The sequence below is a fragment of the Tachypleus tridentatus genome, chromosome 9 (genome assembly GCF_004210375.1).
Source record: "Tachypleus tridentatus isolate NWPU-2018 chromosome 9, ASM421037v1, whole genome shotgun sequence".
Lineage (NCBI taxonomy): Eukaryota > Metazoa > Arthropoda > Merostomata > Xiphosura > Limulidae > Tachypleus > Tachypleus tridentatus.
In genome coordinates, this window is record NC_134833.1 from 35,395,270 (window position 1) to 35,414,088 (window position 18,819).

The 18,819-nt window shown below is 30.4% G+C and overlaps 1 protein-coding gene across 8 annotated transcripts in view; it reads right to left on the minus strand.

Annotated features, from left to right (window-relative positions):
- Nucleotides 1-3,704: 3,704 nt before the first annotated feature.
- Nucleotides 3,705-18,819, minus strand: part of LOC143225048 (transcription factor 12-like) — a 124,676-nt gene continuing 109,561 nt past the window's right edge. For all 8 annotated transcript variants that reach the window (XM_076453735.1, XM_076453734.1, XM_076453736.1 and 5 more), the window contains 4 exons: nt 13,826-13,906; nt 12,082-12,227; nt 11,031-11,179; nt 3,705-5,704 (listed from right to left, as the gene is read on the minus strand). In XM_076453735.1, the coding sequence (XP_076309850.1) occupies nt 5,663-5,704; nt 11,031-11,179; nt 12,082-12,227; nt 13,826-13,906 (418 nt within the window). In that variant the 3' untranslated portion in view covers nt 3,705-5,662. The remainder of the gene's footprint in view (nt 5,705-11,030; nt 11,180-12,081; nt 12,228-13,825; nt 13,907-18,819) is intronic.

An 18,819-nucleotide genomic window follows, 5' to 3' on the forward strand; every position in this document is an offset into this window, starting at 1 on the left:
AAAACAAACCAAACACATTATGCAGTCAATGATATTTATCATGCACCGAGTAGATGTCTATATTATATTTCATATCACCTGGTTTTTTTTAAACGTCACGTTGTAAACAACAAACGGCACGCGATATAAATAGATTTATTATATCAGTAGTCCAAATAATTCAACAGTTATATTCCACAAAATTTTACTCGCAACATCAACAACTGAATCTTAATAAAATAAAGGTGTGCTGGATTATTTGAGTTACAAGATCGACATATTTCTTATATTTTCCTTTTCACGATTTCACTTGACAGATAAGTTCAGTTATTCGTAATTTCTAGAATTCAACATAAATCTTAATAATTTAAACACAAAACAAACGGAACCAGTAGTGCTACTAGAGGCACAGTTTTGAATTATGGTTTAATAAAGAGGTGTATATTTGAGAAGTCAATCAATGCTTTAATTTAGTCCAGTCAAACTTGAAGGAAAGTCAATAACCAAAACATGTACTTGTAATTACGTTTTGTGCCTGAATAAAATGATTTGTATTATATAAAAAACAATTCGAATTAGTAGTCTTTAGAATATAGAATGAAATGTTTCCTGTTTCTCTCAAATGATGTAACGCTATCTTCAGGCGAAATGCTCTTTAATTTTTCAGTTCATATGCACCCCTATCAAGTAAACGTTTGGATAGACGTTAGATATTTTTTAAGGGGGAATATTTTTAGACTATTGACATCATTGGACCATTAGGTTGCTTTGAAAGCTACCAGTTGGTTATATCGACTGCCAGGGTCATTAAGGTCGTCATCGTTACTTGTTTATTTTGGTTTGAATTGCGCGCAAAGCTACACGAGAGCTATCTGCACTAGCCATTGTTAATTTAGCAGTGTAGGACTAGAGGGAAGGCAGCTGGTCATCACCATTCACCGTGAACTCTTGTGCCAATGAGTAATGGGATTGACCGTCACTTATAATGCCCTCACAGCTGAAAGGGCGAGCATGTTTAGTGTGACGGGGATTCGAACCTGCCACCCTTAGAGTACGAGTCAAGTGCCTTAACTACTGGGCCTACTTGTTCATTGTTCTAACGAATTTCAAGTCTTTATTTCTGAAAACTCCATTCAGTTCTATTTAACAACAATGCAATAAAAAAACAACGAGCGATTAAAAATAACGGTTTTCTCTTCGTGCTTCATGAGGTAAGAAAATGCTAAATAAAAATAAGTGAATTCATGTGGAAAACTTAAGTTCAGTTGATAACGATTAAATATACATATAATACTAATATTATAACACGTCGAAATTTAACTCGTCAACATTTCGTACTTAAGAACGAGATGAGCTGAATACTTGAGACCAAACAAAGCTTGTTCACAGGTACATACATTTGTTGTTGTGTCAGGGTATGCTTCAAAACGTGGGGGGAGTGAAAAACGATATTACTAAGCTGTTCCTCACTTTTTATTATTATTTCTTTCACGGTATCTTCTAAAAAAATTAGCCTAACAATTTTTTTTCAAATCTGGGAAAAGCAATAGTCACCAGATTAGGAATTTGTTAGAAGGCTCATGACAAAAAAAGTGGATATTTCTATTGTGTCAATAATTACATGTTATCAGTTCCTTCATGAGCAGATTCCAAGCTTAACCTGTTGACTGCCAAGCATTTCAGCTGCTGCAATATAACTCTAATGCTTCTTCATTTTGTAACTTTTTTCGTGACGCCATTTTGGATCGAAAGTAAAACAATTTGTAAGTAGGTCAAATGCATGTATGGTGCTGATATCTAGCGTTAAAGTTAGGTATTAATGAGAACGAATTAACTCGTCCGTGGCACTGTTACCGATCGGCTTGGACGAGTAATCTCGTCTGTAGCACTAAACAGGTTAAAGCTTTGGTAAAACAGTAATTACAATTTCTTAAATATATTTTTCTAAAAATCTACTTCAGTTTTCACAAATCATCAGAATTAATACTTTATTTTAAAAGTTAGGGTTTAAACGTCGAGAGCTGACAGATAGTTTATAAACATATGGAACAAGTTATGTGATAAAAATCAGGTTTTTGTTTGTACTTTTCCTCACGTTTCTTTTATTTTTTCCATATAGGATTCAAAATGAAAGGCACGTAAAACAGCATTTCGGATCTATCTTTTTCCTCCCATAAGTCACTTATGACAATTACATAATAGCTAGAGACCGTTTCGAAGCAACAAAGGGGTTCTCTCGTCTATTCCCCTTTAAATTATCTACAATGTAGCGCTTATTATCACGTAATTTCTGAGAGTGTAAGGCTTATTTTGAAACATGGCCTACTTATACGTACAAGTCAACTTTATGAAACAATTTTGAAAAAGAAACTGGTTACATATGTAATTGTAAACAATATATAAAGTAGTGTATGCCTAGCATCATTTGTTTCCAAATAAGGCTTACACTCTCAGAAATTACTTCATAAGTGATACATTTTAGATAAATCAATGGGGAATAAACAACAGGACCATTTTGTTACTTCGAAAATTACCTTCATGTAATTGTTATTGTGGTAAAATTACTTTTATTAACGTTTATTATGATGCCCAAGGATAGTTCTGTAGGACAGTCTCTGTTCTGCGTTAACACACAATTTAATACAACTGTTGTTCGGCGGATACTTTAATGCGTCATATAAGAGACCTGTTAATAGGTGTGTCTTTAACGAGTTGTAAATTTTTATCAGACAGATTCTTGGGTGGCAAAAACAGAGTTAATTTCATGTACCTTGTAAGTGAGCTTGCAAATTTGGCCCAACTAGCATCATACAGACTACAAAAGAAATATTAACTTCACACATCTCTTATGTTGACCTTTCGTGATTTGCGTCAGGTGTACTTCTAAGGCAGTCACTCTAATATTAATATGACCTATAATATACAGAAAGTCAGAAATGTTTGGATACTTTTCCTGCAAATCACGCCTTTTTTTTAAATATGATCCAGTATTAGATCCCTGCTCATAACATCATTTCTGTGTTAAGATAACCAAATATATTATCAATTATGTATATGTAGAAAGCCGATTTGATCTTTTATTTCCTCTTAAATGGTTTTATATCACACGGTCGTTTCTTCTGGCACGATGGGATATTTCATACAAACCAGTGTTACAGTTTATAACTTCTGTCGGCCATTTTGTTTCTCTACTGATACTTTACACGAACATAGGATAATAAATATAGTCTAAAACTGAATTCTGGCAATAAATCAAACTTAGATATTACGTTTATGTTAAAAACATGCTACGATGTATGGAAAAAGTAAGTCACAAGACATTATAACATCTCATGAAGAATAATGACCAAATAAAACATGATTCCACATTATCTTCGAGTTGTAACTTAGGCTTTGTACTTGTGACCTTTCAGCTTCTTATTGGTTGATCTTAAATATCTGAATAAATTCTAATTTACTGATATAATAAGCAGCAAAAACGTAACTTAAAATTTTTAAGTTTCATGATTTCACTTGGAATATTCATCATTCTGATATTCTTTGAAACATTTTTTTTTTCAATCAGAATGCATTTTATGACAAAGAATATGAATTTAATGTGGATTTTTTATTCTAATCAACAAAGATTCTGTTTTTTTACATTAGTCGTGCCTTTATCAATTAATTTTTTTTAAGATGACAACTTGTACTCAAACACAATGTAAAATAATTAAGTTGAGCAAGAGTTTTTTTTGTAAGAAAAATGGCACTGTTTATTTCTTTTCACTCTCAAAAATGTATATAACATACTGAAGATATGTGCTTACAAACAATAGACAGAACACAAACCCAATGAATTACATTTAAAAAATAAAAAAAAAGTTGTATTGGAGCAAAAGAGAAGAACAATGAGAGATTATTTCACAACACCGATCCAAAAACAAATACACTACGAAAGAAAAAGCAAGCACATGTACCATGAATATATGTATTTTATAATGGCTTATTCTCTCCTACAGTACAGATGTAATTCTATATATATAACTGCTAGTTGCACGGCAACATCTTTTACGTATGGTACAATGGGATCGTAAGCTGCTTTACTGTGACAAGCTATAAAATCAAAAATATAACAATTTAAAAAAAAGGCAAGCTAAATTGTTTTAAAGTTTTTCTTTTTGCACAAAAGCTGCAATACAACATTTATGATGATTATAAATGAGCACTTTGCATAAAGAAAAGTTAAAAAACGTTTCACTTGTAAATGCATAACACAAAATATACAATGAAGAATTTCTTCTTCTACGTCGTTTCTTGCTGGCATTAACTTAAGCTTTAACAACATATTCTCTTACCCACAAGTTTGTTTTGTTGTTAACAGATCTATCGTTAAAATGCAAGCAATTTAAATTCTGATCTGGATCTTTATTTTTAGGGTAACATATTAGCACCTGTTTTTTTTTTTTTATATAATAAAGTTTTAGTAAGAGAGGTGTTTTGACTCCTACGGTGGATTTCACGTTGAATAATTAAGTGACTACAACACAGATTCTTTAAAATACATCCTGATCTCTAGATAAAAATATAAAAAAGTGAACTTTCCAAAACTTGCACTTAATAGAAATAAAAAGGATACAACAAGCATACTTTCAACTAACAAAACTTTTGATAAAGTGAACTTTGGAGAAGCACCACCATTTAGATCAACATATTTTTAAAACTAAAAATTTCAGAACTTGTTCTTAGCTCTAAAGAAAGTTATGAAAACATTTCCCAGTGATAAAATTTTTTTCATTATTAAGTACATTTACAAGAAGTTGCTGAAAAAAAAACCCAACAAGATGTATCTTACGTTTATTAATAATGATGTACACTACATCATTTACTAAATAGTCTGTACAAGTAGAAAGTGCATCAGAAAAGCGTGACAATAAGTCGCCTTCATCCCTAAAATAACACCTCACTGGCCTTTGCATGTGTGAGTTTTTAGGAGTCAAGATAAGTACAAAACAATGGAGGTGCATCACTTTAACCAGTGAAATCACTGTAGGTAGAACAAAATATTACCATAGAGAGAGATTTTACTGACAGAGAAGAAAAAAATCGAGATAGTTTCCCCCTTAATCTCAGAGAGTGAGTACTAGGTAGTAAGTGTTCTATAATTTATGGTATATGTTTGAAAATACTAGATACCATAATGTTTATTCTTGTTTTTGGTAGGAAAGAGAACAAGTACAGAGATGTTTTATCTTGACTCAAACCTTATTTTACATTTAAAAGGAGTCACCAATTATTACTTTGGCCTTGAATAATCATGATCAAAAATAGAAAAATGTCAGCTTCTTAAACCTGACTCTTTCTTTTCTCCATGCATTCGAATTTTCTCAAAGGTAATGAACAACAACACTTAAGCAGGTTTCAGTACAGGAATTTTTGTTCATTTTCCAAAAATAAATCATTACTTAGTCCTAGAGAAAGGATTACACATTAGCAACAATATATTTCCTCTTTTAAGTTATGATTCAATGTTTATCGTAATCCTGCTTTTGTAATGATGAAATTACTGCTGCAAATGGAAGGAAGCGTTGAAATGTGTCCTCCAGTCCATAGGCTGTGGGGGCTGCTATGGCCCAAATATTCTGTACAATCCACAGTCAACAAGCGTATACTATGATAAGAACTGTAATGTTTCAATGTACGAGTTCTATTGCTGTGGATGTGTTGGAGGCAGTGGAGGTTGCGGTCCCTGGAAAAAGCAATCATAACTAATTAATAGCACAGTATTGATAATTTAATATTTTACTCTTAATTTTTTTCATTGTATCCATATACAAGTAAAGAATTAGAAATGAATTCAAGGAATACCAATTATAATCATTAAGCATTCTTCAGAAGAAATATTAAAGTAATGAAACATTAAATATTTGTTTATCCCACATATGATAATTCAATTTAATATATTTAACTAAAACAATCTTCAGAAAAACAATATCTTGTATTTAGAAAATGTTCAAATTATATATATATTTTTTTAAATCAAAATTAATTTCAGGACAATACTCCTGAAATACAAAAAGCTCTTTACTTGTTGAGTTGCTTTCTTGCTGTCAACAACCATGCAACTTAATGTTCTGAATGCTCTTAACATTTAGAACATGTGTCAACTTACTCAGAATTCTCCATTCTCCTATCTTTCTCACACAGCTTATTGTGCAAGTAAAGAAAATGTGCATCTCTTCTTCCTTGTTGCAATCCACAATTCTTAGTTGTGGTCATAATAGAAAAACAGAAAACTCTTCATGACTGTGTGAAGCTGGGAGGGAATGTATTTCAGAGTAATACATTCCCTCCCACTTTCACACAATCCTGCAACCTATGGAATTGGACGGTGCCCAGCAGGAATTATATGTTCTTAGATATGATCATAAGTGATGGCATAATAGGTATTCCTGTGGATATAGTGTAAGATCCTCAGCAAAGAAGACTACTACAGAGAGATGACTGGACACGCTTCTGTCACATTTCATCCTCATCTGAAGAAGATGGCCAAGTCATAAATTAATGAGCAGCCAGAGAGAATAAAAAAGACATAGAAAGACCCAAAGATGTGCTTAACAACTCCTGGATCTTTAAGGATATTTGTGCAGCTCTCAGGTTATCTGCTGTGCCCACTGAAGGGAACTGAACTCCTATCTGCAGCACTGTAAACCTATTTTTTCATTAGACCATCAGGACCTATTGCTACTCTCAAAATGTTTTGTTCTTAGACAGAAACAATAGAATGGATCTCCTTCTTTGAAAGGATGCTGATACTAGACCAAGTACAATATAGTTGGAACAATAAATAAGGTTGAAAAACAAAAATAAAACAGTAAAGTATACCCCATCCTGTATGTAGAATGGTCTTCTTGCCTCTAATACCTGAAAGGCCATGCAAGGACCCACACACACACTGTAAAAGTAATCACTGAAACATTATCACCAACAAGTAAGCCTCTCCTGTCAATTTACATATAACACAATCATCTGATGGAGCACGAACATGATACCTGATTAGACAAATACATTCAAGCATGAAGGCTCATAATATAAAGAAGAAATCATGATCTTTCTGATTTTCTCTTTATCAAATGACTGTTCTACTCTGGATGTCATGGCTGTCCTTGTTAACAGGGATAATGGACACAAGAGGTATAACTGGGTTATCACATGCAACATACCTGTAGACCCAAACTGTAACTAAGTAGGTGACAAAGAAACACCTCTTATAGATTCCATATGGCTTGAAGAATCACAAATGGAATCTTGAAGAAAAAGAGACAACAGTGCATTCAAATTTTACAAAATCCTAATCTAGAGAAGGGTACTGCAACTGAGATGCCAAAAACATCACCAAATGCAAATTTGATGAGATGTAACCCAAAATTCTCTCTTTAGGCTGTCAGGACCATTACGTAAGCAATGCAATGCAGTCAAGACCTCAATGTCCAAGACTGAGACCATGTAATAAGTTACCCAATGAAAAAATAAAGCAAGAATAAAAATAATATCCATCAAAAAAACTTTATTAACATCTTAACAGCAAATTTTGTGCATGTTAATCCCACAGTCTCTGTTATAACTTTTCAAAAAAATAAAAATGAATGAATAAAAAAACCAAATAAAAATAAAACTAGTGTTGATGTCAATAGATTTTTTACAATATTAGAAGACAAACAGGATCACAGTACCTACTAGACATACTGACACTGGGAACAATCACTAACACCCAAAGTAACTGTGTGCACCAGATGAAGTTCATACAACCTTGTAGTAAGCTATGTGTAATGCAATGTATAGTAGCAGGCAGTTTTGAATAGCATTTGTTATAACTGCAGATTGGCATAAGGGTAATATGGCAGTTGGTGATGTTAACAAAAATAAGAAATGTGCTACAAGCATCATTGCAATGGTGTAGTACACACAACCAAGGGAGTTTTACTAGTAAAACATCTGTGGTGCTACACTGCTTGTATGAACTCCTGCAAAACTGCTTAATAATTCTGAGTAGATGACTGGTCTACTACTGTTAAAACTTTCAAATTTAACCAGTTTCATTTTCAAGACCTTGAGGTAGAGACCTTTTGAAGGATGGTCTCAAAATCTACAAAATAGTAAACAATAAATAATTTCACAAACCAATTTGTTAATGTTATCAGAGCAAGGTCTAAAAACAGCAATTTGTGATAAAGTATAAACAACAGTTTCCAAAACTCTCTGGAAGATTTCAAAGTGTCAAGATAAAAACCAATAGCTAAGATAGAGCATAAAAAACATTCCTCTAAAGGAAAGTTGTGATTAGTCAGGGAAGTAATACAATAAACTGGACAAAATGGTTAACATTTCTTTCAGTTTTGGGTGAAAAAAGACTTGATCTGGACATAAGGCCTTCCATGAAAATAATACACATTGAGGGTTAAAGGTAAAGATATCAGAATGTCCAATACAAGTAATAAAAGAGAGTAGAAAAAAAACTGCTAAGTGTTCAAAAGGAAAGGAAGCCAACAAACACAACTACCATTTAGGACAATATTTAGTAAATTGGAGCTTTTGGAAATGAAAGGCCTTACAAAAGGTTTTTGAGCAGAGGGAACAAAAGCGACTGGTGGCTTCCACAGCATCCAAAGCTGATAGAAAATGTAGTGCTGTATAGCAATAAAGAAGCTGACAAACCTTGATCATAAGACAAACACTTAAGAAAAGAAGCAACTTATTAAGCATGAGATAAAATATAATTTTTAACGCACCAAGTCCAAGAAGTAGTCCAATGAGGTTAAGAGACAACAAGAAAAGATGGGTTAACATTTGAGCCACCTGAAAAACAGAATCTTGATTCTCATACAAAAAATGAACAGCCAGCCAGCCATGAAGCCACAGACCTATGACATCAAGCCAAGAAAATGGAAATTCAAGGTTGTTGTGCTGGAAATGGGACTGGTTTCTTGTGGAAAGGTTAATTCAATTATGGAAACCATAGTTGAGTCAATCATTTACTTAAGAGTGAAAATCAGTGTTACATGAATGGAAAAAAAATGAATAAAATGTTGGTAGTACAGATGAAGAAATAAGATAAGAATCCAATGCCCACAAAAAAGAAAATTTGATACCAACTTCATGTTTTTTACTTGACATGGTCTCTACAATTACAGAACCAACTGAAAAAGGTCTATAATAGGTTTCTGAATCACCTGAAGAAGCAATATAAACCAATTTAACTGCTCCTTTCCAAAGAAGATTTGAGATTTACTGAAGGATTTGTTACACTCATTGATCCTGCAAATAAACAAATGAAATGACTCAAGATGACTCCCCAGTAGTTTAGATGGAGAATTTATGAGAAACAGGAGACCCACCCTCCTTCTAAATTTGGCCATTCTATAAGGTCAAAAGGAAAGAGTAAAAGTACAGAATATCAACTGAGAAGTAGCTAAGGAAGACAAAGCAAGAGAATAGAAATTATTTGATGAGCAACCTAAAAGGAAAGAAGAAAACAGAAATAATTTATGTTCTCCTGACCCTTGTACAATAGACCATGTAGAAGATAGGAAAGTTAATACATACTTAATACTGTGTCAAAGACACCCAGAACATTAAGTCTCATGACTGTTGCCAGCATGCAAGTCAATTCAACAGGGAAAGGCTTTTAGTACTTTGTATGTAAATCTACTCAATTTTAACATGAACTTTTCCTGACAAATATGGTAAAACAGACTTAGTATTACATTAATTTTACTTTCTTATATTTCATTTTAATTGAATTTTAACATTGCTGATGATGGCAACTCACAAACAGTTCACTTTAATGACATTTCTCAATTTCATTAAACAAACATTTCACTGTACACTGCTTTGAGAATTTGACAAAAAAAAAACATTCTGCTGATCAAACTGGAAGAAATACTGTAAAAATAACGTTAAAGTATTTCAGTGTTTCAACTATTTAATAAACTACCATACACAGGTTAACTGAACTTAAATATAACTAAGTGCATGATGTCTCCGATAGTATTTAAGTGCTCAAATATGCCAATGATAATTCATACAAGTAACCGACTTTACTGATAAACATTTCTATTTCATACTGTATACAAAGAAACAATATTAGTAACAGGAATAAGCTGATAAATATTTAAATATTTTGTTAATTTTCAACTTCAGTTGATCAATATCTCGAGCACTTCATTATTTGTGTTTGTATACAAATAAAAAGTTCAATACAGAAAAGATTTATTAAAATAAAATGACTTCCTTTTTTAAAAGGCAGAAAAAACAATGTTAAAGAATATAAATTTTTCTCAAAAAAATAGATGTGACACACAGCTTCTTGAATTTTATAATGTGCTTATAAACAAGCAAATGTGTATTATTATATATTATTTTTATAAAGTATGGTTACCATATGCTTGAAAAACAAAAATGAATTTCTTCTGAAGGTTCCCACTTAGTATTGTGTATTAAATAAGTTCAAAATTATTCATCATATAAACATGAACAAATGTATACATCATATGCAATGCAATGTTAAGTGCTTGTTTGGTATTTATGCTTGAATGTATTGGTCACTTTGATTAAAAATGTATAGATATCAGATAATCACTAAATTCTAACGTATATCTGGTTTTCTATCTCAAGGCTATCCATGTAATTTACAAATACTTCTCATCTTAGAGGGTATTTTAATTATGATTTTATTTTCATTTTGTGAGAAGACACCTTGAACTTACTCATAAGTTCATAAAACGTAAAATAATTACACTAAGCAAAAGTTTTAAGAAAAATGGGATTGTATGTTTCTTCTCATTCTCAAAATGTATATAAAAACTGAATATATTTGCTTACAAACAAAGACAGAGCAAACATCCAGAATATATGAAAACTGCAATAATCAAAATCATTACATAATCTAAACAGGGGTATTTATATAATCAAATTTATATGTATATATACAATTTCAATTTCCTTAAATCATCAAATTTTCACTCCAAGAAAAGAACAGCAAAAGATGGAAGAAACCCACGATATAAACTACTCACCGGCAATGACTTAGGCATTCGTTGATGAGACAAAGGGTCTAACCCAGGGGGAGCATGGTGAAGCCCATGTGTTGTTAACTTTGGGCCCTCTTCGTTTTTTTCTTCTTCTCTTCTTTTTAAACAGGCTGCTTTGGGATTTAAGTTTCTCTCTGAAACAAAAAAACAAAATAATTACACTGATATAACAATTAACAGTAGAATCTACAGACTTTTGTATGGTAATATGAACCAATGTTATTATAGACCAAATCCTTACAGAGTGTTCATATCATGCGGAATCTTCAAGTTTACGTGTATTATTCATACATATACCACACAAATACAATACTTTTATTATTTAAACACTTTTGTGCTACTTACTCAGTCTAATAAAATTAACACTTCATATCCACATTACATTTTCATAGCAATATCTAACATTATAATAATTTTTAAGTTTTGTAGTTGCATATAAAGTCAGCAAAATTAAATACAATAACCAATTAACTTTACATTCATTTCTAGTAATTAGTTTAAACTGTTAGTCTAACACTATTAACAACTTCTCAAAATTTTCTACTAATTTTCAAATAACTACAATCCAAACTAAGCTATTACTTTACTTTTGTACATATTTCCACATGAACATCTTATATTAGAAAAATAGCTGACATTTGAGACAAAATAATAATCCCTAAGTAATATGTCTACTGAACTTGTTAAATCTGAGACTAATTTTTCACATTATGTTCTTCAATTTGATCTACAATACAATCTTACATAACGACTTTGACATTTAATGTCCCCTAAAACTTAATAAAATATAAATTTATTTGTATCTTTTTTATGTTGTAATAAATATATTGCATTTAATTTACTTCCTATCTCTAATAGTAACTGGTAACGACTTTTATAATTCTAACTGAATTCACTTGTGAAATATCTTGTAAACTACGTTGATGCATATGTGTGGTACCAGTTACAGACTCATCTAAACATTAAAAAAACTTAAACTGCAAGAGTTTTTAACTAATTGGAGTTTCTAAAAGGGTTTTCCAAATACCAGACACACCTCTAACTTGTTGCTCTAAGCTTGTGATAAGTTCCACAGCTTGGTGAAGAATACCTAGTTTGGTCTGTGATTTTTCTGCTTTCATGTGCATCATACACATTCGACCCAGCTCTTTAAAAGCTTCATTAATGTCTCTGACACGAATTCTAGTAACAGAGAATATTAAATAACATCAAACAAAACATGTTACTTCTGGGTTTCAGAGTTTACAAATGCATAAGTACTAATCTTTGAAAATGCTATCAATAAATTAGAAGTTTCTTTTTGAAATTCTACTAAAAATACATAACAACATATCAAAATGAGTTACTATTGAACAATGATAAGCCTTTAAATAATACACAAAACCAGAATCTAAATTCTCAAATCTTGATTATTAATGGATGTATACTTTCATCAGCTACTTTTTCTGTTAATTCTATACATAAATTTAGTTTCTGCTCCAAAATACCTTAGGCTGCAAAGAAGGTAAGCTGCAGTCATAATTTAAAATTAGTGTACAACAGTAAATGACCAGAAGTTGAATTTAAAATTATGAAGTTCAAAAAGACATTATTAGTGCTGCTTGTAATAAAATGATTTCTTGTTCCCCCAAGAACAAGTTCTCATTTTCTCTCAGATAAAAATATTTTTCTAATTCTGGTAAATTTTCTCCAAATGTTTACTTCGATTATTATAAAACAGATCTACTTAAAGTGGATCTACATCTACTTAAAAACTGTTAGGTGGTCATTTTATCACATTTTATGTTGTATGGTTAATTCTATTTGCTCATAGTCGAGGTTTATCCTGTTGGTTTAACTTGAATAACTTTCAAACTCTTTGATTACTGTACTAAAATTTTGCCTCCATGTAATGTACATCAAAAAAAGCTGATATTTTTGTAGGTGTTAGTATTTTGAGATTCAAATTGTCTAAATTTACTTTTTCTAAAAAAATTTCCTATATTACAAACTAGAGATTTAAACTACAATAAAAATCTGTTTCATGAGCCATCAAGTTTCGAGAAGTTAAAAGATTTTGTTATGTCACTCTTATTCCTCTTGGATGAGAACAAAAACATGTTTTACATTTTATGAATAATGTTTAATACATTTCTAGAGAAACACCATGCTTAAAAGTGAAGAGTTAGAATGTGCTTACAGGATTATGGATTATTTTCTGTGAATGTTTTACAATGCATATAAAATCTTTTCATTTCATCTTTGAAAAGTGACAAAATATTAATAAGCAATCCTTTAAAGGCATATATCTGACTAAAACAGTTAAAATTGTTTAATTATAGCAAACACAACTATATTTATTCAGTGTATGGCTAGACCTAATTCTCTCTTTCAAGCAAATTCCTATTTTTAAAATTGATTTTAAGAACAAAATTTAAGTTGCTAAACATTATGCACTTAAATAGCCTAAATACTGTTGTAAATTCAACAATAATTTATCAAAACACGAACTAGACATATAAATTATGCTACAATAGAACTTTCATCAAAAGATGTAATGATCTTAGACAGAAGTTCAGATCAAATCACATGAAAGATGGTGAAAAACTTGGTTTCCAGAGGTTTGAACTTGAGTCCACATTCTACTGACCAATTTAAAATTGGTGGCTACTTCTTCAAGAAACAGTAAATAAATAGTGGTTTCAACATCTTTCACAGAAAATTCAACTTATAAGGCTATAAAACTTTCAATGCTAAAATGTTGATTAACTTTACTGATATGCAATTAAAAAGTAATCAACCTTTCTCTAGCATTATTAGCTTGTCTTCTTTCTTTCTCTCTTTCTGCTTTAATTTCTGGATCCTCATCATCATCTGCTGACCTATTGTAACAATAATCAGTTTCAATACAATACATAGGAATGAAACATTGAAAGACAATTATTTATACTAACAAAGTTTAAGTAATAATGTTCATACTGAAAACTGTTACAACAAAATAAATACAATGTAACAATGTTTATATTAACTCTTTCATGATGAGTCACTGGTCAAAGGTCATGTCACTGTGTTTGTTGACTTACATTCAAAATTTTTTATTTAACTACTATTTTATAAATTTATGTCAATAAGTTTGGAATCAACTTGTAGATTTTAATTCTAAATTTAATATTATACATGAGTTAATTTTTTAAGTTTAAAAGTAAATATCAAAAGAACACATTTAAATATAGATTCTAGTGAGTCGTATTTGTTCAATGCAGCACTGTTTTATGCAACACATCAGATGTTTGTGAAGTCAAAACACTAAATCTATAGTTTCGTATAAATTAGAACACAAACTAATAATAATAAGAATATCATATCTTTTTATTTTGCTGAAATATGGCTTATGTACTGAATCAAACACAGTGGCCTCATTCACCTCTTTCCATTTTTGAAAACAGTCTATTGTATACACTAACTTCAATATATGACATGTGAATAACCAATCAACAGTAGCATTTTCACAGACTACAATAGCTGAGAAAAGGCTACCACATTATTTCAAACCACGATTTCATGAAGATAGGTTGTATCTTTAGTCTGCTCAAAGTTTAATATATTTTGAAATATAAATATATCTTAGTTACTAAGCTTAATAAATTATAGTGGAATTCTATGGTATCAGTATTGTTATTCATGACTTTTTGGTTATCCAACTGTATATAAATAAAACCAAAAAATTATTTTCTCATATCCTCCACATGTGAAAGTTTAAAAGGCTTGGCAACCTATGCCCATCAGAAACTGAATTAATAGGTCATAGTGAGAAGAGATAATTGTTTGCTTTACTTCTTGATTTACTGTTGTATATTTTAATAAAAATTTGTTTAATAATTTATTTCTAAATAGTAATAATATATATACATATATAATGGATAATAACTGTATATTACCAAACAGTCCACTAAAACACAGCCAAGACAAGGAAGACTAAAAGACAATTTTATATTACTGGATGTGTAATACGGGTGCACGTGAACTGTGTCAATGTAAGTTATGTAATGTTAGCAAGGTATGACTGGAAGGTTAACATTACAAAAATAATAAATAAATACATATATAGCGTTATGAGGTTCAAACTACTTAGAATATACATTTGTATTTTCATGTTATATTATATAGTCATTCTAGCATGAAAAAAGCATAATTTTTACATATATATATTTCCTAATTTTTTTATGATGATTAGTCAAGTGACCCTACAATAAAAGTACAGAAAATAACATACATTTGCAATGTATTTAGGTGGTTTTAGAGATTACCCAAATGATATGAGATTTTTGGACCAAAAATATTTTCCTTAATCATAGCATGAAATCACTTTTCACTCAGACTAGCAACTAAAAAGACTTTTATTTTCATAAACAAGTCCTTAGTAAAAATATTTCATTAAAAATTCTTTTTTTTTGTTTACAAAACAGCTTGTAATCTTTACTAAAAGTGTAGCAAATTTTGTGAAAATATACACGCTGTATCAAATCAAAAGTCATATTGCAAATATTTAACGTGTGAAAACGTGTAGACAAGTGTGTGTATTTTGTAGTGAAACAATCGAAAAGGGTTAAAAGTAAACAACTTGTCTTAGCTAAACATCTCCAATTTGCAAGGTAACACATAAGGAATCTCATATCTAACTGTAACTTTATTTTGTTTACAATAAAATCATAATTTAAAGCTTTTAATAGTACTTTTTTTAACTGAGAAACACAAAATGTGACAAAATAAATGTTTAGGGAACCTTCACCATACACAGTAAAACCTATCTAGGGTGGAACTGCACGGGACCAACTAAAATTTCCGGCTTAGACATAGTGAACATGCATTTCCTTAATTACATGTATTTTTGAGTGGAACGTCATACTTGCCTGACTAAAGGGAAGTGAGATGTTTGTGAATAACATTATTTTACTGTTTATGCTATATTTATTAGAATAAGAACAAAAATAGACATTCAAAATATACACAAGTGCACAAAATCTTAAATTTATTTGAAGAAAGTGTCCAATTTCAACTGTTTCATTTTTTTTAATGGGCTTTCTCATATGGTTAAAAGAGAATGCCAATTCTATGGCTTTTTCATGAAGTTCATTTCCCCCTTCATTTTTGAATACAATTTGATAGCTTTAATATAACTTAACACTTGCGATGAAGTGGGAATTTCTGTTTCCTCACTATCTTTTCCATTTTGTTCATCTTCTGAATTCTCACACTGTTATCATCTTGTGATTCTATTACAGAATTTAAATCAGTTTCTATTAAAAAATTCTTGTCAACATTCACAAAACCTTCCATGTTCACAAAATCATCTGCATCAATCTTCTCAATTAGAGTTTGGATTTAAATAGAATTATCATAACAAACAACTTCTCCACAATCTCCGCCATTATCAAGAATAAATCCACAGTTTCAAAAGCATTTTATTATGAGTTCATCATGAATGACTTAAAAATGCAATTGTATCTAACACATTAATTTTCATGGTCATTTCAGATGCTCTCTTACAGTCATCCATGTTTGTAATAATATGCTGAAGCATCAATTTTCTGTATTTCAATTTTATACACCATATAATTCCATTATCTAGTGGCTGTAGAACTGATGTTGTACATGGAGGTAGAAAGACTAAATGAGCATTTAAAAGTTGAACTTTTGGGTGACAAGTTGTGTTATCTGGGAAAAGTAGAATATTCCTATTTTCTTGTTCCATTCTTTTGTTTAATCTAACTGCAAAAATAATGATGGCACAAAAAAGAACAGAATATATTTAACCAATACTTGCTGTAATAAAAATGTCTGAGAATTTATTAATATTTTAACAGATCATTAATTAAAGATGAATTTATTAATATTTAAAGAAATTATTAATCAAATAAGAAACTAATATTTAATCAAAAACATTTTTTGTGCCTTACTCAGATTCTAATCCTACTTGCTGACAGCCAAGGTAGGTGAAAGATAGATTTCCATCTGCATTACGCAGGTTTCACCACATAGAGGGGCTTTTATAAGAGAAAACCTCAAGATAATGCTGCAAAATTTTGATATTCCCGGCTTGTATAGGTTTTACTGTATATAACGCATGAAAGCACAATCATTTGAGGACTCTTCTTCAAGCAAGAGATAGTTTAATATAAACTTTAGGTCAAACATAACATTGCATAACTTTCAACTTTTAATGAAAAATGATCAACAGGTGAGAAGCTACATCGCTTAAATAATTATACCTTAAACGTGATTATATATAACTACACTTACAAGCATACATCATTTATTCTCCTCTCTATTTGCTATAAACGTACATGTGTAAGTGGCTCATATTTAGATGTAAGAAAAAAAGAAAACATGTATCTAGAAGTTTTAGGAAAAGAATATTTAGACAAAGTTATTCATAATGGTACACCTGTGTCATCTGAAATTCTGGTATGAATAACTCAGACAGACTGAGCACTTATACTATATCATCAGTAATCTCATATTGTAGTCTGTATATTATATATGAATAGTTCTTAAAATACAGTCTGTATGGACTTAATCATGGATCAGGCATCAAACAATACCTCTGATATTCTGAAAAGCCTTAAAGGTCCACTGTGTTTTGACTTTTCCAATAAATACTTGACTTTCAAGAAGAAAACGAGTTTTCTTTCAGATATTCATCGCAAATAAATTTTCGAATGACTCTAAATCTTCCTGTTCCATTTTCTTGCTTAGTAATGTACAAAAATATACTTGTTTGAACCCAAATTAATTACTGTAGTATTTATTATGGTCCTGATCTGGAATCAGTAAATTAGTAACATGTTGAGATGTGTAATATATGACTGATAGTGTATCTCACAGTTGGTCTAATTAGTAACCCCTGTTTAAATAATGCATAAAGTCTAGGTGGTGATTTAGCACTGTTAGAGTAAGCCACAAACTTTACTTTGTTAAGAATCATGAACTGTTTCAAAATTGAAACAGATGAAATCAGTGTATGATTAACATCATAACAACAGTCTTTACAAAATAAATTTGAAGTGCATTTAGTATAAAATGTGGATTGATTATTTTACCTATAAACTATTTTATTTGGTTTCAGAAGTAAATATTCTTGTACTGCTGAGAAATAAAAAAGTAACTGAATCAGAGCCCTTCCAAACTTTATTCAATAATATGAGCTAAGATAAAAATCATTTTGTTAAGCCTTTTCTACATGAAATCATGAAAATAAATTTATTTTATGATATTAAAAAAAAGGTTAAAATAAAATATTCCACAAAAAATCACAGAAATACAGAGTAGTCATAATTTTGTATGAAAACTGTCAGCTGAAGAAATCCACTTAAAACATTAAGATTTAACATAAAAATGAAGTAAGTATTTTCATAACAAAAACAGTTTCTACAATTGTAAATTTAAATTCCAAGTTTATTATGATTTCTCTTTTGAATGCTTTATTTATGAAGTCATGGAAAATTATTAATTTTGACAATTTTACACAAATACTGGGTATCAAATATAATTTAATAAGTTCTTCACTGCACCTTAACAACTATGAAATATTCATTTTACATTTTCTTTAGTTGTGAAGTTCCTTGGCAAATAAAAACAAAACAAAAAACAACAATAAATAGGACAAGTATCTTCTGAGGATTTTTACCATAATTGATAGCTAAATTTAACATAGGTGAAAGTAAACACCATTGCGTTACTATATTGCTAGGCTACCTCTTGATGTAACATTAGCAAGCTACTAATTTCCAAGCAA